At 40.7% G+C, this 23,862-nt stretch overlaps 1 protein-coding gene across 9 annotated transcripts in view; it reads left to right on the top strand.

Annotated features, from left to right (window-relative positions):
* LOC138060850 (tyrosine-protein kinase transmembrane receptor ROR2) overlaps nucleotides 1-23,862 on the top strand; it is a 149,624-nt gene that overhangs the window by 108,955 nt on the left and 16,807 nt on the right. For all 9 annotated transcript variants that reach the window (XM_068925435.1, XM_068925438.1, XM_068925436.1 and 6 more), the window contains 2 exons: nucleotides 5,101-5,388; nucleotides 6,495-6,525. In XM_068925435.1, coding sequence (XP_068781536.1) covers nucleotides 5,101-5,388; nucleotides 6,495-6,525 — 319 coding nt within the window. The remainder of the gene's footprint in view (nucleotides 1-5,100; nucleotides 5,389-6,494; nucleotides 6,526-23,862) is intronic.

The following is a 23,862-nucleotide window of genomic DNA, read 5'->3' as shown; positions in this document are numbered from 1 at the left end:
TTTCCTTCTTTTTAAGCAGCTGAGTTTAAAATTTTTAACATTTAAAGCTAACAGTGTTGCAAGCTGTGATATGTTCTGTAATCTTGAACAGAGGGGTTTATGGATTTTTTTGGATTAAATTATTTAAATAGATATACTTCTTATCTAGAAAGATGTGCTCTTAAAAGATGATAAAATACAAGTGTAATTATTATTATTGCTTCCTCAGAAGAGATTGTATTTTCAAGCATCCAGCAATTTTAGACTCAAATTTTCCATCCCTTTCTCAAAAATTAGACATTTCGTATGTTTGTTTCCCTTATGTGGTGCAGGAAGAAAAGGGAATCAACTCTTCCACAAAAAGGCACAATTGTCTCATTCCTGTAGCTGGGCAGGAACGTGGGAAGACATGTAACTTGGAACGGTGTCCTACAAATTTACCACTTAGTCTATGTGTAAATTTGGCAAGTCACAGAAGCAGTTCTTGCTTTAATTTCCACTTTTGGAAAATAAGGTTGATGATATTTTCCCACCTCATGAGACGCTAATAGTCATGAATGATTTAGAAGTTCCCAGATAAAGAGAATTACAAGTTTTTAATAAATTCTATGAACATATTCAAGGAGATTATCTTCAAGCTGTTTTGAAAATCACTAATACATATTTATTTTTAAAATCAGTAATGGCAAAAAGGAACAAAAAGAAGACTAGAAATCAAAACTCAAAGCAAAATCAGATAAACCAGAATTAATTTGATTCAAAGTAGCTGACGAGATTAAAAAAGAATTTTTTTTTTAGAGGACAGATCCAACTTGTAAATCACAGCTAAGATCTTAAAATAACAGGAACAAGAACAATCATTTTGTGTTGTGTTTATGCTATGCTTAGCACAGACGGTTTGAGCTTATAACTTGGCCTTCTAAGTGCCAGAATAATATAAATAAAACTAAGAAAAATAATATGCGTGTGGGGACAAAGTGATAGTTGCGTCCTTCATATTTTTAGCCTAATACCTGTACTTGAGCGTATGACAATAATTTGACGTTCTTATCGCGTGTGGGAGAAGTTTACTTTCATATTCTTGCCAAAACACACAAAATGGTCCTTTCCTCTTAATCTGAATTTGCTGTGGGATTCTGTTTGATATATTTATATCAAATTTATTCCATTTGAAAACATGAAGGATTGGCAAGCTAACAAAGGCACTTCAAAGTATGAAAGAGTTTTGCCAACGTCAATGTCAGTTATTTCCTTCAACTACTTTTATTCCTAGGGTACATTAGGGTGTCATACTATAACATAATATATAGATTAAGTTGTATTATCTTTTCATAACATCTTGACAGAACGGTCTTTACTCTGTTCAAGCAAAACAAACTGTTAGGATCGGTTGTAAACTATGTTGGAAACCATAACAGAAGAGAAATTTAATTTAGAGCATCTCTGCCCGCAGCAAATGCAGAAACATCCATCAGAGGGCTTTTCCCTTTGAAATACTTCAAGCCTACAGATGACCAAGCCAAAGACCACTGAAGGCAACGGAAGCGTTTGCCCTTACTTCAGGGAGCCGTGGAACAAAGGCCACTCTTGAAAGTAGTCTATAACAATAATTATTGCGTGACAGAGAATACTGCTGCCTGTTATACTCTCAGATTGAAAACAAATCTATTTGAATATCCGTATCCCAAAGGCAGTATAATTGTTTGTAATATGACATTTACAAGTTTAGTAATACTGTTGGAACAGAGTGAGCCCAAACCATTTTAAAGAGAGTATTTATTCTGTGCTTCCTAGTTAAGTCTGTATTAAAGCAGACTAATAAATCTGTGCCAGTTTTAAAAAAAAAATCCAGTTGTTTGGTACAAAACGCAGGACTCTCTCAAACAAGTTTTAGCGCTTTAATATTTCATTCTCCTCCGTGTCTGGCCAAATGGATGTTTATTGAGAGAGAGAGAGAGAGAGATTCATTGCAGAAGTTTGCTTTGCGTGTTGTTGGGTATTCTTGAGGTGCCCAATTCAGGGTAGGAACCAGTTTGTTCTTACCCCAAATCATTGCATCAAACTGGAATCCGCACAGTGTTTGTGGTGTGCCATACATCATAAAAAGTAACTGCTCATTAGCACCACAGAAATTAAGTAAGGAAAACATTCTTAAGAATACAGTCGGTTAAATTTTCCACTTTGTTTGAAAGATTTGCAATTATGGGTTATCTAAAGTGGACTCCAAATAACAGGGCAGCTTAACAAATAGCTGGCCGCTCTGTCCTGCAGTTGCTTCAGATTTAGTAAGTACATAAACACCAGACTTGGGTATCATTTCTCCAAGAGGAAATGAAAGTCCCAAATAAAGCCGGGGCACTTGGGGGTATTGACCCAGGCGGAGGATAGGTAGCGCGTCGCGCTAACGTTTCTGAACTTCTCTGCCCAGCTTTGAAGAAAACACCAGTGCTTCAAAGTTCAGCGGGTTGCAATATTTATTACTCAATTTGTAATAACAGGGTAATTTAAAACACTGCAGAAAATGCCTGTAAAAATTGGCAGGAGAAGTAATGAACCGAAGCCAAATTCTGACCTGCAGGAAATGGATTCAGTTACACTGACTCCAAGGGAAGTGCATCTAATCACACTGGGTCTGAATTTGGCCATAAACCTTTGGCATTGCTTTCTGCGATAAGAGTTTCATTCTAGTTATTAACAGGATCTGATTCATGAATTCATCTGAAATATTTTGGTTTGCTTCAAAGCTGTGGACCAAATTACTTCCTGCAGTAACTCTAGTTTAATTGGAATAACACCGAGGCTTAACATGGGGTTTGATCTTGAATTAATGACATTACTTGGTCCTGATAAGTAAATTTAATAGCTATTTTCAGCTATCTTCCTCTTCTCTTCCTGGCCCTACTCCATGCCTCGACTGCGCCATTTGGGAATAAACTACAGATCATGAAAAAGTGGGCGTTTCTTTCTTTCTTTTTTTTTTTTCCTTAAATAACGAGTTATGGGTGAAATAGTTAAGGAAATTCCTTTTCCACTTTGCGGTAGGACAGGTCATGCTTTCTAATAGAAATGCTGATGTATGTAAATTATTAGCTTAAATAAATAAGCTTTAGTAAATTATTTCTGTTCCATGTAACAACAAGGTAATTTGCTGATTTTGTGTTACCTACAAGAATGTCATCTTACCAATTCTAATTCTGCGGCTGTAAAAGGTGACTGTAAACCACAACAACTAAGCATGTCATTTCAGAAGACATTGGGGTACTCTTTCTCCGTTTTTTTCTTTTACCCGGAGTTGAAGGTCTCTGACAAATAAATGTCTTTTGTGTTCTGTCAAAAGGTTTTAAATTCCACTAAAGATGTGTAGGATAACAGCAGGGAAAACTGAGGTGAAGTTACATGCAAACTAATTTCTTTTATGAGAAAAGAGGACAACAAAATATTCTCCCTGTAAATTTGCAATGTCATATGGCTATTTTATAAGTATTTTGTTTTTACTTCATTTTCTGTGTGCATACTAAATTTACCCTTGCCTGCAGTATATTTCCCTGTTGTCCATCAAAGCAGGATTTCTTTTGAAAGGCCACTTGTAGACAACAGGGTAGTGCCCAGCAAGACCCAAATTTCCAGCAAAATGGGATTTTCCCAGTTCACTGTATTCTCATGTTTCTTCTACTACTTGCTCTGCCGTGCTGTACCTAGCCGTTACAGAGGAATTGATGTTCATGGTCAGGTCAAGCACAGATCAAAGCCGAGCATCAATTTTCTCCAAGTATTTCAGCAATTAGACTGAGAAAGTTGACCATTACATTTCTGGTGCTGGACTCTAGCATAATAAAATGCTGTTTCCTAGTTAAACAACTGCCAAATAGTCTACCTGATGGGAAGTGGCACGTGTGGGCGTGCATCAAAGCCTTACCACTTGTAATGTTTTGGTAGCGTTTTGCATTTTTGGATCCAGCTGACATAAAAATGCAGAGTAATGTAAACTATGCTTAACGCTCTGTGCCTAGTTAGTGTACATTCATCCAAGCAAACCTATGAGCATGACAGCTGGATGCTATTCTTAATTGTTTTGACTATCTCGTTATTATTTCAATAGGACTGTATGTTTTCAAGCTTTTGACGTTGGATGAGAGTCAGTTGCAAGGCTTCTAACACCAAATTAAATTTTAAAACAGCAACTGATAAAAAAAATTTTGCTTGCTGAGTTTTTGACGGTGTTCTTCCATTTATAATTCCTTTTTAACCACTTGAGATCACCAATACAGCATGCATGTTTTTTGACAAGCCTTTAGCTTTCTACAGCTCACAAATTAGTAGCTTTTGGCTCCCATGTGTAAAACTAAAACCCGTGAAACCTGATTACTCAATATCCATACAGTCCTTTCTTTGTCCAATTTAGCATTGTCTTGGCACTTGCTGTAAAATATGGCAGGCTATAATTGATTGAAAGTACCATCTGTATCCCAAGTTACTTATGCAATTAAGACATCCTTTCTGTCAATTTGTATATGAACTTTAAAATTGACTTGCAGGACAAACCTGTCCAAATCAGGGTCATTTTAAGGTTCTCTCATCAGATGAATATCTGGCAAGGCAAATCAATAGTATTTAAAAGCACCTTTTGCAATTTTTGTAATTTGTAGGACAAGCACGTGCCTGTGCAGGAAGATTAAGTGGTAAAATTGTAATGATATCCTACTCTACTTGCAACTAGGATTACTCTTTGTACAGAACAAGAGTGAGTTTTTCTATGATGGCATAAACTGTTTCCCAAAATACTTACAAACTGGCTGGAAGAAGTCACTGTTACTCAGGAACAGGTGCCCGTGAAGGCAGGTAGAATTGTAAAGGTATTAATTCATACTTTATATTATTATACTGCATGATGTGTGTACGTACCTGACTGCAGGTAAGCCTGATGTCAATCATGAAAGACAAATTGGAGTGCGATGCTATTCTAGAGCTAGGAGAACAAATTGTATTTCTTCGCAGTGTATGTTTGAAAGAAAACTCAAAGGGTTTCCGAAACCAAGATCCGCTCATAAAAATGTGCCTTTGGGCAGTGCCTTATCACAGCCCAGCTGAAGTTTAATCTTTTCTGACCTTTTACCCTTTCAGGTTACTTCCTGACCTTTTTGGAGCCGGTAAACAACATCACCGTGGTCCAGGGGCAAACAGCAATCCTCCATTGCAAGGTAGCAGGAAATCCCCTTCCAAACGTCAGATGGCTGAAAAACGATGCCCCGCTGGTTCAGGAGCCGAGACGGATCATCATAAGAAAAACAGATTACGGTTCGCGTTTGCGAATCCAGGATCTCGACACCACCGACACGGGGTACTATCAGTGTGTGGCTTCCAACGGGATGAAGACCATAACGGCAACAGGGGTCCTGTTTGTAAGGCTCGGTGAGTTCATGGCTTTTATAATTACTCCGATTGCTTTATAGACTGGGTGTTAGCTTTCACAAGGGCACAATGAGAAATGAATTTGGCGTTTTTTGGAAAAAAAAAAAAATTCTCAGCGTGAAAGGAAGGGAATAAAGCCACTGCCAGGGGCCTCTCCCCCAGCACGCGGCTTCTCGGTTGAACTCGATACCCATTTACTGGTAATAAAAGAAAGTAAATACAGATGGAATGGTCTGTAAATACATAGCTCAGAAAAAAATTATGAAGAAGTGCCAGCACAAAATACACCAAGGTAACGTTTCATTGCTGGGGGTTTTCATTCTGCTGCTGACCTCGGCCTGGAAAAAACTGAACAGGAGGCGAACGGGGAGCAGTTTTCTGGGTGGCGTCCCCGTGAAACCTTGGACGTCCGTGCTGCCGGGGGAAGCCTGCCTTCCTATTCTGCCATTCGATAGCTGAAGATGCACCGCACCGTTCAAGAAGTACCGATACCGCGTTTTGGAGGCTCGGGCATTCAGGCCGGGAGCCAGGCTTTTGTTCGTTTGGTTTGTAAGTGTTTCTGAAGTGGTGGGGAAAACAAGCGAGAAACGCTTTCCAAAAACTCCTTTTAATTTTATGATTAATACTAGTCAACTCCCCAGTTTAGTTTGTGGTGATTCATTAAATGCGAGGCACCGTATCTGGTTCCTGTTACGACAAAGGCTAAGGGCATGCCCTTGCCATATCATAAACTCTGATAGTAAAGCTCAGGTGGATTTAATAGGGCTTGGTGCGAGGTGAGCGATGTGTTGAGACAGCATGTTGTCAGGATAACACACTGTCTTTTTAAAAGCCTATTTTTTATAGCAGGAGACGTTTTCTGACAAAAATTAAGTCCATTCAAATTGCTGACTGAAAGGACAGAAGATGCATGTGATTTTTATTTGTGGCTTCAAAAATAGCAATATGTAATTATGTGCAGGAAGCCAGAGGCTTTTGTTTGCATCTTGAGGCAACCCTTCCTTAAAGAGACACCGTTTGCCTCCGGTCGCTCTTGGCTTTTTTTTTTTATGCTGCCGTCCTTGAGTCAGACCTGTCAACAACGCTTATTTGTTTTATGTTTACAGGTCCAACAAACAGCCCGAATCACAACCTGCAGTAAGTACTTTTTGGAGATTACTTAATGAACTCTGACCAATTTTGTTCCGTAGGAATTTCATTTGTAAACACAGTAAACACTGCCTGCAACCACCGCGTGTTTGCTAAAAATATTTAATTTGATTGGAAAACTCTCCGAATGGCCGAAGCCGTCTCAGACAAGGGTAGCATTGTGTTACAGTGGGTTTTGGTTTGATCGAAATTTCTTGAGCAACTTCTGCTTGCATATTTCATATTTTAGAGAAGCAAAATACCACAAAGTCATCATGTTTGAACAGTCATCGTTTACAGGGCAAGTAGGAGCTGGACGAGTGGTTGAAAATGAATGGTCAAATGCTTCGGCTGCTGCGGTTGAAAATTCACCCATGTCATATTATTGTAACTGGAAGGTCAGATAAAATGAGACTAGGATCCTGGTTTCGAGTGATCAGGTAACCTATATTTGTTAGTGTAATTTTGGCTGTTTTAGCGGCCACTTGGTGATTTTTGCTAGTTGCCTGGGCTCACGCACTGATCCGGTTATGAAGATGAAAATAGATCGGTTCTGTTTCATCATCGTTGCTTTACATGTCAGTATTGATTGAATTCCCGTATCTTGTATAATTTCTTGAGATGGATTCTGCAGTGGCTCAATTAACAGAATGAGGAATGCTGTCTGGGACCTCGTCTGTGTTAACTGTTTAAAATCAGCGTTGGTGATGGAGGAATTAAAAATGAGAGAAAAAGCAAGTTTGTAAAGGCACAGGGATGTTTTTCAGAAATAGCCTATTGATCAGTGTTTGTGACCACTGAACTCCCAATGGCTTGAATGGGAACAGAATTAGGCCAGCGAGGAATATTCTTAAAAGGCCTACTCAGAAAATTTCACCTGCTTTGAAACCTTAAGCGCTTTAAGTAACTGCAGTGAGGTGGGTGACTGGTGTTCACTAATCAGTCCATCTTATCTGTACTCCACGTATTAGTCTTACGTATATAAAAATAATATCACGTGGTGTACGTTCCTATATTTTTATATGCACAGAACATGTCAATGAATTTAAAGGGTTTTGACATCGTCAGGCTTTCATAGGTTTCCATATTTTTCTTAAGATCGATTGCTAACTATTGAGGATTAAAAACAGTTGTTGGTGTGACAGATTACAGAAAAAGTAATCATTTTTGTAACCGCTGAAATCCTACTTAAGGTCTTACAGCACTTCACTTTGGAAAACTGTTACGCACCTGCTCTGCAAAAACAGTTAGCTATCAGGAAGCTATCTGATCTTTTACAAGGTCAGAAAGTGGGGACTGGTACAAGAGGCAGGAAACTAAAATATGCACGGTGAAGCACTTGACAGCAATTCAAAGCGCACAGCCTTCGAATGCAGTTGAAGAGTAGTGAGCTGTGAGCACAAGGGGAGGAGCTGGCAAATCTAGTCCCAGTTTTTACATTGATTCACTCCATGCTGTTAAGCGAAGAAGTCACCATCTTTCTATTGGTTTCCCTCATATTTGATATTTCCCAACCTTTTCTGCTGCCCCGAGGATGACTTTGTTAATATATATGAATATCGATGTAAGCAAAAAAAGAAAAATGCAAATTGATAAAATAAAAAAAAAAAGGTATTGACTTAATTTCTTTATTACATACACATAAAAAAGGGAAGTGAATTAAAGTTTCAGAGCTGTCTTTACTTCTGACTTTTCCTAGCTTTTGACTGCTTGACAAAGCAACCTTTAGTGGTTTTGAAAGACAGGTTTAAAAAAAAAAAAAGAAAGAAAGAAGTGCAAAAAACCCAATCAAATTCCTATGTGGAAAAAATACTGGACGTGTCTTTTGGGCCCGAAGCTAATTTGGGATCATTACACCTCTAAAACTGTGCTGTACCAATTTTATCAGCAGTGTAACTGGAAGCAGCGGAAAGCTGTGTCATAATCTTTTTGGAACTGCTATTAAAAGGTGAAGCGGAGAATATCCTCGCTAGGAGAGACTGAAAGGAAAGCTGAAACTTGAGGAAAACAGGTTCAGCTCTGCGTTCTAGGGAGGAGTCTTCAGGGGTTTAACATATCAAGTTTTCGAGGGTTTCTGCCTCATTTTATCCCTGCTCGTGTTTCGATTTTCTTGTTTCTTCCTACTTATCCAGGCTTTGTCTGCCTTTCCCAAATTCCTATCCTTCCTTCTGATACTCTTTGTTTCATTTTTACTCTTTTCATGCCTCACAGTTGTTCCCATCTTCCTCTGCTCCTCCCACCTAATCTTTTATCTAAAATGCCGTGATTTAGTTGCGCTGGTTTGGTTTGGTTTAAGGACCTGATTAGGGTTTTTTACTGAATATTTTGTGTTAAATAGTGCAGGTTGAATTGTAAGCTAGGGAAGAGGAAAGGGGGAAAAGTGGGCCGAAATTGCTAACGGCTAGCAAGAGCGGAGAGCCCAAGGAGCGGGTGGGAACAAAGGGCTCTTTCTCTCTGCCGCCCGCCCGGCACAGCCGCGCGTTGAACCACCCGGGTGCCGTTTCTCTTGGCATTAATGCTTCCCGAAAGATATGCTTCGGTGGAAGCACTGAAACCTAAAACCATTGTATCTTAGCTTTAAACTACGCCTAATGAATTATTAAGGGATAAGAAACCTTTGCCTATGTAGATACCATCTCGCAAGGCATTTTTATGTGAGCCATGTGCTCTGCTGTGGGTTTCTAGAAATCATATAACAATTAAGGATTGCCATAGATCAAATGCCACGTTATGCAGTCAGACTTGCCAGTGCACAAAAAGGCCCTGACTTTCAGATAATGAAGTTGAGACATTTCCATGCAAATGTTAAGATAGAAATTTAAAACCAAATACCGGGTTTTAAACTGGGGTGCGCTAGGTGGAGGATGTCTTTATGTCCTGTTCTTACAAGATGATTTTATTCTAAAAGACGAGGTAGGTGTCCCCTACTCTAGCTCATTTTTCTCTTGAATTTTACTGTAAGATCGGATCTCACCCCTTGTGCAGCTTCCTGACTTGAAGCTGTGGCTGGCGTTCTCATTAAGGCTCTGTCCCTGTAATGGGGCCACCTTGAAGAGGACTTGAGGTGGAAGATATCTAAATGTTTGCTGGCCCCAGGGCTTCTGGAAAATCTGATGAGGCTTTAGGAGAAGTGAGGCGGGCACAGCAAAGACAAAAGAAGTAGTTATAACTTAAGCCCTTGCAAAGCGCAGCTGAAGAGAAGCTGCTCTGTTACAGTGCTGTCCATTTTCCCTGATGGACCTTTCTGCCATCTTCTCAGGGCGGATGCTGGGAGGTGAACATCTTCCTCCAGAGCCCTGAGGAGGGGAACCCGGCTGTCTGAGAAACTGTGTGAATGAACTATGAGAAATCCCTGTCTTATCAAACCCTGACTCGTACCTGTTCTGAGCTGAGTCGCTAATGCCTATATGCTGAATCCTTAGCAGGAGAAACAGGTGGGAAGAAACACTCTAGTCATGGCAGAAGTCACTGCTGCTGTAGGTAGGGATTTCTGCTGTACCAGCCATCCAGCACCAATCTGCATTCTCCCATCCCTTGGTTCATTCAGGTAGTTTGGGGCAACAGCAACAATTTAAAAATTCAGTCCATTGAATAAAAGTGTTGAAGGAAAAACAGTTCTTTCAAACAAAGTAGACTGTCTTTAAAACTATAGTAGCACCTCAGAGTTAAAATGCTGGTGAGGAACCTGTAGGCTGGGGTAGGCAATGTAGTCCCTACGGGCCTGTATTGCCCCTCACTCCCATCACATAGCCAAAGTGCACCTCTCCTTTGAGCCCAGTGGGGGCCTTCCACATGACATGACAGGTGCTCCTACAGCCGTATGATGGGGACAAGTATGTTTTCGTGTGACAAATGTCCATGTAATTATAAGATGGGAAAGAGGCAACAGGGCCCTTGGGAAGAGGAAGCAAGAGGAAGTGAGTCATCTGAGCGCTTCACCCCAAAGCCACCTCTCCGCTCATGTCTGAGGGGCTTCCAGGGAAAAGGCAGTAACTGTGAGGGAACTTTAAAATGTTTTTGTAAGCTGGATCTGGCTGGCAAGGTGAAGGTACCCAACATTGTGTTAAAAAGGAAGAATACTTTCCTTGCCTTCAGCCAGCAGCACAGCTCTTACCTTCTCCCTCTCCTGGGGTGGTATAAATTCTCACCTCTATTTTCAATCCAGTTCAGCCACTGATAATAACGTTTTCAGTGTTGTACAAGTTTTTCTTGAAATTCACGTAAACAAATATTTTATACGAAATACAGCAAAGTTATACCAATTCAGAAGTTCCTTTTTTCTATTCAGACCCATAAGGAGCAGGTGTTCAAAGGTGGCGCTCCTGCAGAACGACATGCACGCCTTTTGTTTCATCAAGCTGTACTCTCGGCTGAGATGAGCATATCTGAAGTGGATATATTTTTTTTCTAAGATATTTATGGTAACATTTTGAAGTTATAGAATAAATGCATACTTTGTATTCTGGTTTCCGACTTTATTCAAGGAAGTAGTAGTATTTTGTGATTAAAGTGCTGGACTGTGATTTTAGAGATCCGGATTCAATTTCTGGCTATGCCCCTGTCTCCATGTGTGATCGTGGCAAGCTGTTCAACCTTTGTGTCTCTGGTTTTTTTTTTTTTTTACATAAAATGGAGATGGCCAGTCTTAGGAATCGCTTTGCCTTCCATTATCGTGGGACCAGATCGTTTCAAAATGTTTAACGTACCTTCTCTCTCTGTAAAGCAGGGAATATTCTTCCTGTTTTATGAATGAGGAACTGAGGCACAGGTTATCCAAGGCTGGATCCTACATTAAGCAGGATGTGTTTGCCTTGGCAGATTTCCTGGCTCCCTGACAATCCAATTTGGGATCTGGCTGGAACATGCTGCAATTCCCTTCTAGCCTGTGTGCCTCGGTTTTGTGAACTTCCCTCCTCCCCTTTTTCTTTTCCCCCAGCAAGGCATGAGGATGGAGGGCGGCTGGATTTGAGCCCGGTGTGGGACTGGGGCTCCTATCAAAACACAGATATCCAAAATCTCAGAGCTGCTTCTGGGCCCATCACTTTTAATGTCCTTTGACAAGTCGTTCAGGCTGAGACGGGGAATTTGGAGAGGAAGGAGGGAACCGAAACCAAGGCTTCCATGCTGCTGCACTGAACCAGCCACAGCACCTCATTTTTCATACTCCTTTTCTACCTTACCTATTTTGAGTACAGTGATTGTTTTTTACTGTGGCTGTGTATCACCCAGCCTAGTAGGGCTGATGCATGTACTGTCTGACAAATAATATATGTTATTGAAAATTTTGTCTGTCCAGAACCACCAGAGCACACTCAGGAGAAGCTGAGACCTATGTCTTATTATGGAAACCAACAGAGAAGATTTTCCCTAACTTCCTTTTGTGGGAATAATTTAATTTTGCTCAGGAAAACCTAGAATATGTGTAGTTTAAGGTAGAATTAAAGAGCAGGGGAAGTACTGATTTGGGTTGCTTTGCACAGTGCTAGATTGTGGCCTCTTCCCACATTACCCTATTTCTTAACGTTGATCTTCCACTTAAATCTTGTCTAGTCTTTAATGAATAAATGATAAAGGATCTAGCAAACTTTATGTTATTTAATGTTAGAAAATTAAGCGTAGGCTTTAAAAAGTGACTAATTTAAGTTCCAGGTGTATATTTCAACGAACATGCTTAGCATCTTGGAGTAGGTGCAAGTGTGTGTATTCCTGCAGCTTGTTACCTGGCAATGCTGTTGCAAGTGGTAGTCTTTTTCTTTCTTTTACAGGAATGAGAGAACAAAGGAAGGAAACCAGTGGGGAATATTGGGAAAAGGTTGTTGTAGTCTGTCATGCTCCCTAATCCATATTGTCCAGACATCCAAAAAACAAAGGGGTGCTAAACATGCGTGTAAAAGATGATTAAAAATAGACCTCCAGGAAGGCTTTACCTTCTCTGTGCTACTCTGTAAGTCAAATGCCCCAGCTTCTTAAGGTGTAATACAGCTGCTTTACACTGCGTTACCTGGCTCCAAAGCCAAGAAACCAGCCTTATGGGACTCCTACTGCTGCGACAAGGTTTCCAAACAGCATAGGCCATCAGTTACACTTCTGTATAATATTACTGTTAAGTTAATATAGGGTTAAATGTGAGGCAGTACCTTCCCACTTGCGATAAGCAGTGCCACCAAGGTACTATTTAATGGACTGGGTAGTGTCTAATGAATATTCGTAGGGCTTGCAGCTTTGCCTTTTTATATGTGGCTACAGCAGGCAGCGCACCAAAGCACAAGACTGTTTTTCTCTCCTGGAAGTTCTGCTTTCCAAAATTTAGAAATTTAGCTTGTGGATGGATATTAAAGAAAGTTGATGGTTTCTGTCAGGGAGGACCTAGGCGCAGCTCCTGGAAGAGCCTCCTGCCTCCTTTGCAGAGCAGTGCCTTGGTTTTTCAGAGCCGGCAGGCTATCGGATCGGTCAAGGCGTAAGGTGTAACTCTGAGATGTGCCACGTAGGGCCGAGAGCCAAACGCGGCTCTGACTTTGTGAAAAAGTGACCCCACCATGCTCTCCTCCAGTGAACACAAGCTAGCTGATCAGCAGCAGGTGCTTCTGTTTGGGCAGCTCAGGGAAACAATTTGTATTAATCCACCAGGGAAGCTACAAGCAAAATGGGGCATTTGTTGTTCCTTTTAAGGATATATGTAAATTGATATTCAGAATAGTAATGGCCCTTGGGCTTTTGGCAAGTAGCTAGTGCAGCTGTTGGACATCCCTGATGTAGCAGCGATCTTTAGTTTGTTTTCATTTTACTTCCTCCCTCTCTCCCTCCCCCTCCTTTCTTCGTTCAGTAGCTGAAACGGTTTTCAAAGTGTTTATTGTATGTCCTACAAAAGGACAGTTATATGTCCCTGTGACTTCCTGTCATCATTTGATGCCACATTGAGTTTAATTAGAGTGCCTTAGGATGCTGAATAGCCGTTAAGTACATGCAACGAAAGGGTGAATATTTAGTTAGGCACAAAGGTAAAGGAGCGCCACCCTAGTGAAAACCGGGTAATTCGAAAAAATGAGTTAGTGTTGTAAAACTGTGTCACAAATCTTCCTTTCAATTTTTATGGCTTTATGGTTAATTTTTCCTTACTTTGGTATGACTCTTCTCCGCTTCAGCTTGAAAGAATCGCAGAAAATATAAAGGCAGCTAATTTACTGTGCCTGAGAAAAGGTGAAACAAATTGTACAAACTTTAAATTTAAATATTTCCCTTCAAAACTAAATAGCATGAAGAGTGATAGAAGGTAGGATGTAAAAAAAGGTGAAAGAGAAAAGTAAAAAAGGTAGTAAGGAAATCTGTTCTTTTAAATTGATACTGCTCTTTTAAGGCTAAAATTTGAGGTGTTTGAGGTAATATAGCTCTAAAAATAAAGTAGCAAGAAGCACGTCCCATCAGCAAACTCCCTCACGTTCTGCAAAAATATCGTTCACAAGTCATTTTGTTAAACCTGAGAATAATGTGAAAGAGGCAAAGGGTTAATTCACACGGGAGCCCTAATTTTATTATGGAAATATTTGGTGTACAGCACAAGTTTTGGGTTTACACCTACGCGCACAGGCGCGTGCCCACCTTGCACGCACCCCCCACACGCACGCACACACTGCTTCTCAGAAGATTTTCCAAAAATTCAGTTCGCAAGCCGGAAAGAATTCTTCCCCCCATACTTTCCTTCAAGTCGGAAAATCAGTCCCGCTTTAGTGCGGTGGGACGCGGAAGTCTCGACAGGGTGGCCCGCATACAGTCCTGGTATTTTCATCTGACTCAGTCCTGCAGAATGAGCTTTAAGCTCCAGTTTTTAGCCCACCTACTGCCAATAAAGTCGTTTAGGGTTGTAAAACAGTGAGCAGAGGACTAAAAGAAACACACATGATGTTACTTCCACAAGCATCCCAAAAAATAAGTGAGGCTGTCTCAGCGGTGAGCAGCATAAGAAAATACTGTTTCTCGTAGGAACAAATCCTGTATTCTTTCAACAAGAGCAGCACAGGCATCTTTCTATTTTCTCCTGTAACAGATTGCAGTTTATTACATTACCTAAATACATATTCGTAACTGTCGGATCTGCTGAGTCTGAGTCGCTCAGGAATCTGAAATTGAGGTCAAAAGCATTCCTGGGCATATTCTGCCTTAGTGAAGTTCAGGTACCGGAGCTGCTTTATGACTCTGAGGTTCGGAAGGGGTGTGATAAGTCCCCTTTTACTGTTGGTATCTGCAAGGTAGCGTGTTCATTACGTGTTTGCTAAATTTACGTGGCAAAGACAGTCTCAGCGGGTTATGAAGTTTTACTGCGTTTTTTTTTTTTTTTCTTTCACCGTTGGTTTGAGGAGAGAGAGAAGCAAAAGCTTATTATAGACTCAATAGTTTCACGCCTGGGGCACTCCAGCAAGATTGTGCAATGGGTGATCTCTGTACATTTTAATCCACCCTTGCCCTGGGAGAGATATCGGCGTACACAGCATCCTGGTTTTCAAGCATTAGGAACTAAATGCTGACATGCTAAACCTAGGAGCAGCATTCGATTTCTTAATTGCGCTTCCTAAGTATTTGTTTAGATTAATGAAGAGGTTATTAACTTTAAGCGTGATTAGATTAATTTATGGAGTTGCCATGCTGGTACAATTGCTACTTAGTACCTATCAAGCTAATAATATTTGTGTAGCATCGCGTGTGTGTCAACTGAAAGTAAATTATAGCTGTGATTTTCAGTGATGTGAGCTATTTTGCTTTGCCTGAGATACAATGGCATATCCATTATTATATTGTAGGAATGTTTAGAGGAAAAAAAGGGAACATAAATTTGGCACTAATAATAATGTGGCAAATATGTGGCACTAATAGTAGTGTGGCAATAATGAAGAACTAATTAATTCTGCAAAGGAAGAAGGAAAAAGAAGAGCCTTTAGAAAAAAGATGTGTTAAACACTCAATAAGGGGCTTTCAAGTCAAAAGGAAGGGAAGTAAGGGGAAGTAATCGTTTGGGATTACGTGAGCATTGGATGAGTGCAGAGGACCACCAGCAGTCTGGGGTGCCTTGGGGCGCTGTGCCACAAACCCCAGCAAAGGAGCCCTGGCCCCTGCTCGGCCGTTGCAGCCACACATTGCCTGTTTCTACCCAGAGGGTAAGCAGTGGCTGGCAGTAGCAGAGTATGTTTTTATTTCTACTTCTTGAGAACTCCGGAGGCTTTGATTGAAACAGGCATAGAATTTCCTGTGCAGGAAAAAACCTAATCTGCCTAATTTGGAAAAAAATAACAATCCAATTTGGTGTGACACCCTTACTTTGTGAGGGCTGGATTCCTCTGTTGCACCACCCAAACCTTGTCACTGGAGCCACCCAGCATGCGGAGAGCCCTAATAACAGGCTACTGCCTCCGGTAGAGACCAGCCCTACAGAGGAGATGCACATCTGCTCGTTTGCTGTCAGAAAGGAGCAGTGAGACCTAGAAAGATTATGTCTTGGTCCAGGTTCTGGGGGACCTCTGAGTGTAACCTCTTCTGTGCTTTGCCATCTGGCCTGGTCCTCCTGTTTGCATGACCCCGTTCCCCCCAGGCGCTCAGCCTCCTCCCAGCACCACGTTTAACCTTAGGTGCTAGCCCTGATGTGGGTGCTAAACAGTGTTATTTTCCCCAACGTATCTGCAAAGCTTGCTGTACATTGGATCTTTGGAGAACATATCAGCTACGTTGTCATGGGCCTGAACTGACCATATGAGGACGGAAATGGCTTAAAGGTTGGACAACTCTGGATAGTATATCATGGCACCAGCAAAAATCACCTCCCAACAAGTCTTGGATGTCTACTCAATAGCAAGGGCACGCTGCAGCATCACACCCAAGTGGCTGCTGGTGTTCGTAGTGGTGGATTTGCTTTACTTTGTGGTATTTTTAGGGTTTTTCTTTTCTTCTTAAAGAGCGAGGTGGTAATTTTGTCTGGCCTCGTTTTTTGAAATGTCTGAATCATTTTTTTGAATTTAAAAATAAGTTAGCTTAGGACTGTAGAAAATTTCAGCTCAAATAAATTCTACAAAGTTAACAGCAACTGTGACGAAGCCTCTAATGTTAGGAAGTAATCAGAAGCCGTAACTCTGCAACATTGATATGTATTCAGGAATTCATACTATATGCATATTAAATAGCAGAGGAGGTAGCAAGTTGCTGGGATACTTCATATTGTTGCTTAGATGTTTTAAGGTCATTTACCCTGGGATTTTCTGATAAGTGGAATATGCTAAATTTTTCTTAAGACTGGAAAAATTTCTGTGAAGCCAACATTTTAAGATTTTATGACTGTAAATAGTTTATGGTTTTGATAAAAATGTTCTGGGAAGGACTTTGAAGATGAGCACTTCCATGTACATATAACTATAGAAGCTTGAACTTCGCTGATGCTATGATAAATTTTGGCTGTGTTACAAAGAGCCCTATGCTAGCAGACATAATCTCTGAAATAGCAAAGCCACCTTTTTTAGTTTTTATATTAAAAAAAAAAGGAAGAAAAAATCATACTGACATGGTTTCTGTCATTTTTGCATTTACTCAAATACTTTCAGAGGGGAACACCTTTTTAGTGCTACAGTCAGTTATAACATTTTAAATTACGAAACAATTTTAAATACGGCTCTTAAGCATTTTGTGCAAAAATGTTTGGACCCTCTGGCCTCTGATAAAGAGCTAGAAAGCACTTCACAGAAAACTGCTTTATTTTCCATCATTCAAGAAAAACTCGGAAGTGGAGAAACATGGGGTACTTCCATAGGATTTGTTTTGTTTTGCTTTGATATTCCTGTCTTCCTAGTAACCTCGTTCTTGTTGAATTTGAAAAACTGGCTATGTCTGACCATGCCTTCTTTTCCCTTTGATCCATCTACCTCCTACCTGACAAAGAATTTTGCTTTCTTCCCGCAGTGGGAGAAATAGAGAGCTGCTTATCAGCCGTTCCCTAGAAGGCTTATTGGGCTGCTGTTCTTCCTTAGAGGTGCCAGAGGGAGGGGATTTATTAGAGAATCCTAACACATGGAGAGGGAAAATTTGCTGTAGCCTTTAAAAAAAAAAAGAATAAAAGCAAGGGGGAAGGCGGGTGAAGGTGAGGAGGAGGACTCATACTACTACCACTGGTGAGCCAGAGGCTGGAGCGTGACAAGGTCAGCCCTGCACTTCCATATGCTGAAATTAGCTCTCTGATATTTAGTTATTCGGTGACCCCGATTGTGACAAGGATGTGTCTGTGAAAAATAGCTAATATTTAACAAAGCTGGCTCACAAGCTTCCTTGAGCCTGCTCATCGGATTTCAAGATTTCATCCCAGCATGTTTGCACCAGTGCAACAGAGGGAGAAGTTAGAGAAATGCCATTTCAGTAAATCAGAAGAGATAGTTTGCAGACAGAAGTAACATTCGATCGTCTGTTTGAAGTTACGTGTGGTAGCCAGAGGAATTTGTAAGAGGAATGGCTGGTAATTCCTCCAGAGATTATTGCTCTGTTCCTTGCAGAAATGTAGGAAGTAAATGCCCTAGTTCAGTTGTGCTGCTTTCATCTTCACGTTGCATAATCTCCATTTCAAACGACAAAATTCCTTGTCTTCTATCTGCTAACACCATCTTCATTGTATATGAATGATGCAGTTAAATGGATATATCCAAAGCCAGACTTTACACTGCTCACTGAGTAACACGATAGTGGCTAAGTGGTAGAAAAGCACTTAGTAACTTATATTTCTGTAGGGCTGCTGCTGTTATTTTACCCAGGTAACTGTAATGAGGGTAATAACTCTGGCACAGGGCTGATGCAGGATGATTCTGTGAAAGAAATGAAGGCAATGCCATTTTCAGTGGATTTTATCCACTTAAAAGGTTGACCGTGGTATGCTCTATCAAGGACGTGGATGGGCAAGGAGTGCCAACACCTGCTTCAGGCCTATTGAGTAGAGCAGTCCGCTTCGTGGTTCACTGCAGGTGTATGCTTGAATTTAAATACCTTTTACATACCTTGCATTACAGGCATCCTCCTTTCATGAAAATGTCTGACTATACGCCCAGAGCATTAGTTGGACAATGTTTTGAAAACAGACTTTGGGATCTGACTTTTGTGTTCAAAAGCCCTGCTGTTATAATCAGCTACGGAAATCAGGCAACAGGCTAAAAATAAGGTTCTTGGTTGCGCGTTGCTGTTTGTCAAACAACTTACTTTTCTCTAGCTTGTCATAAACACCAAGTTGCAGTTGTGTTTTTACTAATGACAACTCAATAAATTGCTTTATCTGTTACCAGGGTTAAAATGATGTCTCAAATACCATGATTAAAATTAAAAAATGCATCATGCCTCCTGCTTTAAGCAGCAGAATAAAGACCAATTGCTATTTACTGTTAATTTTAGACATCAAATATGGAGTTTCGCTTAACAATGTTTTTTTCAGGAAGAAGCAGATAAATACTCAAATGAAATTCAGAAATAAATGCTCTGTTCAGTAAATGTTACTGTAAGTAACTTTTTTAGGGGTTCTCTGAAGTGTTTTTTTTTTAATTTCAAATAAAAAGCAGCAAAACAAATGCTATTTGTTAATGTTTATCCAAATCCTGTGTTAGCTGTAAGGTATTCTTTCTTTTTTGGGACTGCTGTTGCACTCAGTGAGCATCTGGTAGCAGAAGTCATGGGCCATATCCCTAGTGAGTGTAAATTGTCACAGGTCCATTGACTTCAACTGAGCTATGACTATTTATACAAATTCCCCCGCCTGTTAGTTTTTGAGTATTTAAGACTGGACTCCTTTTCTTTTCTGATACTATTTATCACATTCCTTTAGTGAACGGGAAAAGTTTTTACGTCCGTCTTCCGCTTTAGGGAAGCGTCCAAGGCGTTAACTATTTTATCGGCTATCTTCCGACATGCTAGTAGGTTTGATCTTCAGACACTGGTGAAGATGTGCAAACAGATGATTTTATGTGCAGGCGAGGTGGGTCATTTACAGCCGAACCTTTGGTCGGAGAGCGGGAGCAGGCGAAGGAGGAGTTTTGGCGTATTGGTTATGGGCAACTTTGGCAACAAGTGGCATTAGCACAACCCTTCTCGGTGGAGGAAGAGTTTGGGCAATGCTGCTTGGGGAAAATCCCATTCTTTCCCTCCAGCCGTTATTTATACCCCAGTCCTGTTGCCTCAGCAGTCAGTAGTAAAACTCCCGTTGATGTCCTTGGTGCGATGCGACAGAAGGAGCGATTTTATAACCTCTTGCCAGACACCGGCAATGACTACTTCAAAAGGCAATTCTCCTGACAAATTTTAATCCATGGCAAAATGAGAGATGGAGTGAGAAGCACGTTGCTTTATTTGTTATTTTTCCTGAAAGGTACATGTACTAGCCAGACCTCAAAACACCAGTGGAAAAAGGGGGAATTAAATTTTTCCTCTTGCAGATTAGATATGATGTAAGAGAGAATTTCCACATAAGAATTTTTGTATAATAATATTAATACAGATTCATTATGTTTTTGTCGGGAGGCAAATCTGAGAGGAGTGATCGCTGCAGAAGGGTAGTATGTTCCTGTTCTCTCTAGATCCTCCCTGTGACCTGTTTCGGTGGGAGGGAGCAAATACTAAGTGATGTGAACTCGTTTTAGCCATGGAAAAGTGATCCCCTTGTGTGTCGAGTTAGCTCCTCGGCACTGGTGTGATGTATGTTGAGGAGGAGGGGGAACAAATTACCAGGGCGGTCGTGCCAGTTTATATCAGTTCCTGGTTTGAAATGCAGTATAAGCAAAACAGGAATAGATATTTATATTAAAGGTAAGAATTGCTGAACTTTCATTGGTGCTCTCTATAACGTGCTTCCAACATACTAGTGTGATTTGCCTCCCCTGGACCAAACGTAAGCCCTTTATTCTTTTAATTCCACGTACTGCAGTTCATTTAACTTATGTCGTTCTTGTTTATGAAGTAGCCGCATACTGAGTTAAGTAAACTTGGAATCTGAAATATGCTGCCTGTCCTTTCCCCTCTGGTCTGATGACTCTTGATTATAATCTCCCTCTTTACACGGCTTCTGCCATAAAAATTCTCCAGCCAGAACTATCAGCAGCTCTAGGACTTTCCCAGAAGATAAGTGACCTTTTCCCAAATTCCCTATTTCTCCACCCATAGCAAACAGGACAATATAATTTTTTCATCCTTTCCTTAGCCTGTCACTGTCTAACCGTGTTGTTTCGCACACCTTACCTTGCTTTGTCACTCCGCTTGCGGAGAACATGAGAGGAGTCTTAATATCCTCTCTTAGAATTTAACATTGTTTAATTCTAAGCTATTTACTATCTGAGCAAGATGGAAAAAAGGTTGAAACTTCAGCTTTGATATTTATTGTGGGAAAACTTATAGGTGATTTTAGCAGCCCTTGTAAGTTTCTTTATGGGAAAATCCTGTAAGATAACATATTTTCTACTAACTTTTCAGAAACGAACTTATGGGGTAGCCTGTTATATTCTGTAAATTGGCTGAATATCATTTACTTTGGTAGAGTGTAAGTTGACGATACATCCCTCTAAATACCTTTGAGGTTTATTATTTGAATGCATTGAAATAAATTGTCCTCAAATTACAATTTTAAATAACCCTTTTGTTCATTTTCTTATAGGGAGGATTGCTAGGATATTTTCAAATTAGTTTTAAAAAAATGTATTACATCTAACTGTCTAACTTGATCCTTTTTACTGAGTTTTGTCTCAATATTGGGATTCAAACCAGAAAGTGGACTACAATAGTAGGTATTCAGAAAATAGATCAGATTTGGGGTTTTGCCTGAATGTGAAGAACCTATTTTGCACAATTGGATTTTCCTTTTGTATACAGACTAATGAAACACCAGAAGATCTGTCATGTTCCTGAATCCCTAATCTCCATCTCAGGGAGGTACTCAAGTATAGCTTTCAGGGCTTTCTTGAATAGGTGCAAAAAGTGCACTCTTAATTGCTTTTCCTAACTACTGCTTTATTTATCGCGAGTTGTTTAGTCCTCCCAACTCTAGCAGTCCTGCGCCAAGGTGGATTTCTAGTTACCTAATTTTCAATGTTGGCCATTTGGAAGTTATTCGTCATTATTACAAGGAACACTCTGGAACTTCTTAGGTTTTAATCTGAACCTATATCATACTTGTGTTGGCCTCTCTTGTTTAAACGCCAACACTGAATTAACTAGAGAATGAAGAACATGAGTTACTTATTACATTGTAACACAGGCTCTCAATGTGTACCATATGTCAAAAAAAATTCAAATTTTGCTTTACTTAACTAGTTGTTATTCAATTTCTGAACACTCAAAGTGACAAAGTTCCTATTTATAGCTGATGTGCAGTATTGCATCTCTTCTGTCATCAGGAAAATGGTTTTAACTTATGGCGGGTTTCTCTTTTTAACTGAAATTTGTGGGATACCATCAGAAATAAGGTATCTTAATAGCAAATAAATATTTGGTACCTTTCCACTTTACTTTCAAAATCCATTTCATGAGCCATCACATCTAAGGGCTAAAGATTTTTAAGTCTTCGTGTGTTTCTGTGCACGTTCTGTATTGAACTTTATGGTGTCGTATGTCCCTGTATCTCCTTTCTTAACAACTTTGAAGTGGAAATATTCTCTGTTTTCACATAAAGCTAACAGGTTTGCTCTCACTGCATTTTTAGGGACTGCAAATGTATACTGAAAGCTCTTGTTAAGACTTATTCTTATGTGTTTCGCAATATGATTTCAGTATAGAATAGACTTTCCGCGATTACTGTCTATTTACTGGCAGTTTTTTGTTTCATATGCCCTCCGGACTGTTCAGCTGTGACAGTTGCATACAATAGCTTGTGTTACATAGATACCATATTTTATATTATGCCCAGATATATTCTTTCAGCACTTCGGTTTTTCCATTAAGAAAAGCCTCTTTGTTTCCTAGGTATTTTCTTTTGTAGTCTTTTGTTCAGTGTTCTTTGTGTCACATGTGAAATTAAAGTAATGCTTAGTGCGGGGAGGTGGGGAGCTGTGTTCAGTGTATTTTGCAGGGTATGTGGTACTCCTAGAATTCCCTCTATATGCTTTTAAATGAGGTATTTACTATGTAGTACTGTTATGCTACTTCAGCTATGGTTGATGTTATGTGATTAATGCCTATATGTAAAGAAAATCATTAATTCTGAATAATATTTCTTTCAAGCTGTCTAACCTGGAGCTGCTGCTTTTTGTAGCCTGCTCCCAGGGGCTGGGAGGCATCTGAGCAGAGGCCACCGTGTCCTCTGTTTTATGGGGAGGGAAGGGTCGATCCCCAAGGGGAATTTAGGCTTCTAACCGTCACGTTTAGATGTCTAAACTAAACACTGTGATCGGGTCAAATCCTGGTAATGCCTGATTTCTGTAGGTCTGCTAGCCAAGCACAGCGCTTGTGTCCCGGGGCATGCACAGAGCAGCTTAATGGCACTGTGCGCCCACCTCGGGCTGAGATCCCGCGGCTACTTTCCCGGGTGCCCCAATCGAGTATGACGTTCCAAGACCCTGTAGGCCTAGTGTATCTTGGAGGTGCCCTGTGTTGTACATAAAAGTGGTATCAGTGCCTCAGTGTTTTGGTTTTATTACTGTGCCCTCTTACTCTTGCTTCTCTCTAAATCAAAGGTTCTCCTGTTGTAGTTTTATAGGAGAAATGTTAGTTCATAACGTTACTGGTCTTGCAGAAGGTCGGTTACCTTATGGGTCTGGAAACACAGAATCACAGAATGGCCAAGGTTGGAAGGGAGCTCTGGAGATCATCTAGTCCAACCCCCCTGCTCAAGCGGGGTCCTCTAGAACACATTGCAGAGGATCATGTCCAGTCGGGTTTTGAATATCTCCAGGGAAGGAGACTCCACTACCTCTCTGGGCAACCTGTTCCAGGGCTCTGTCCCCCTCACAGGAAAGAAGTTTTTCCTCAGGTTCAGACGGAACTGCCTGTGGTTCAGTTTGTGCCCGTTGCCTCTTGTCCTGTTGCTGGGCACCACGGAGAAGAGACTGGCCTCATCCTCTCGTCACCCCCCCTTCAGATACTTGTACACATTGATGAGATCGCCTCTCAATCTTCTCTTCTCCAGCCTGAACAGGCCCAGCTCTCACAGCCTTTCTTCACAGGAGAGATGCTCCAGTCCCCTCATCATCTTTGTAGCCCTCCGCTGGACTCTCTCCAGGAGTGCCATGTCTCTCTTGTACTGGGGAGCCCAGAATTGGACACAGGACTCCAGGTGAGGCCTCCCCAGGGCTGAGGAGAGGGGCAGGATCACCTCCCTCGACCTGCTGGCAACACTGCCTCATGCAGCCCAGGATACCATTG

Source organism: Struthio camelus, chromosome W (genome assembly GCF_040807025.1).
Source record: "Struthio camelus isolate bStrCam1 chromosome W, bStrCam1.hap1, whole genome shotgun sequence".
Taxonomy (NCBI): Eukaryota; Metazoa; Chordata; class Aves; order Struthioniformes; family Struthionidae; genus Struthio; species Struthio camelus.
The sequence above is the reverse complement of the archived record's forward strand: the minus strand, read 5'-3'. Positions and strand labels throughout refer to the sequence as shown.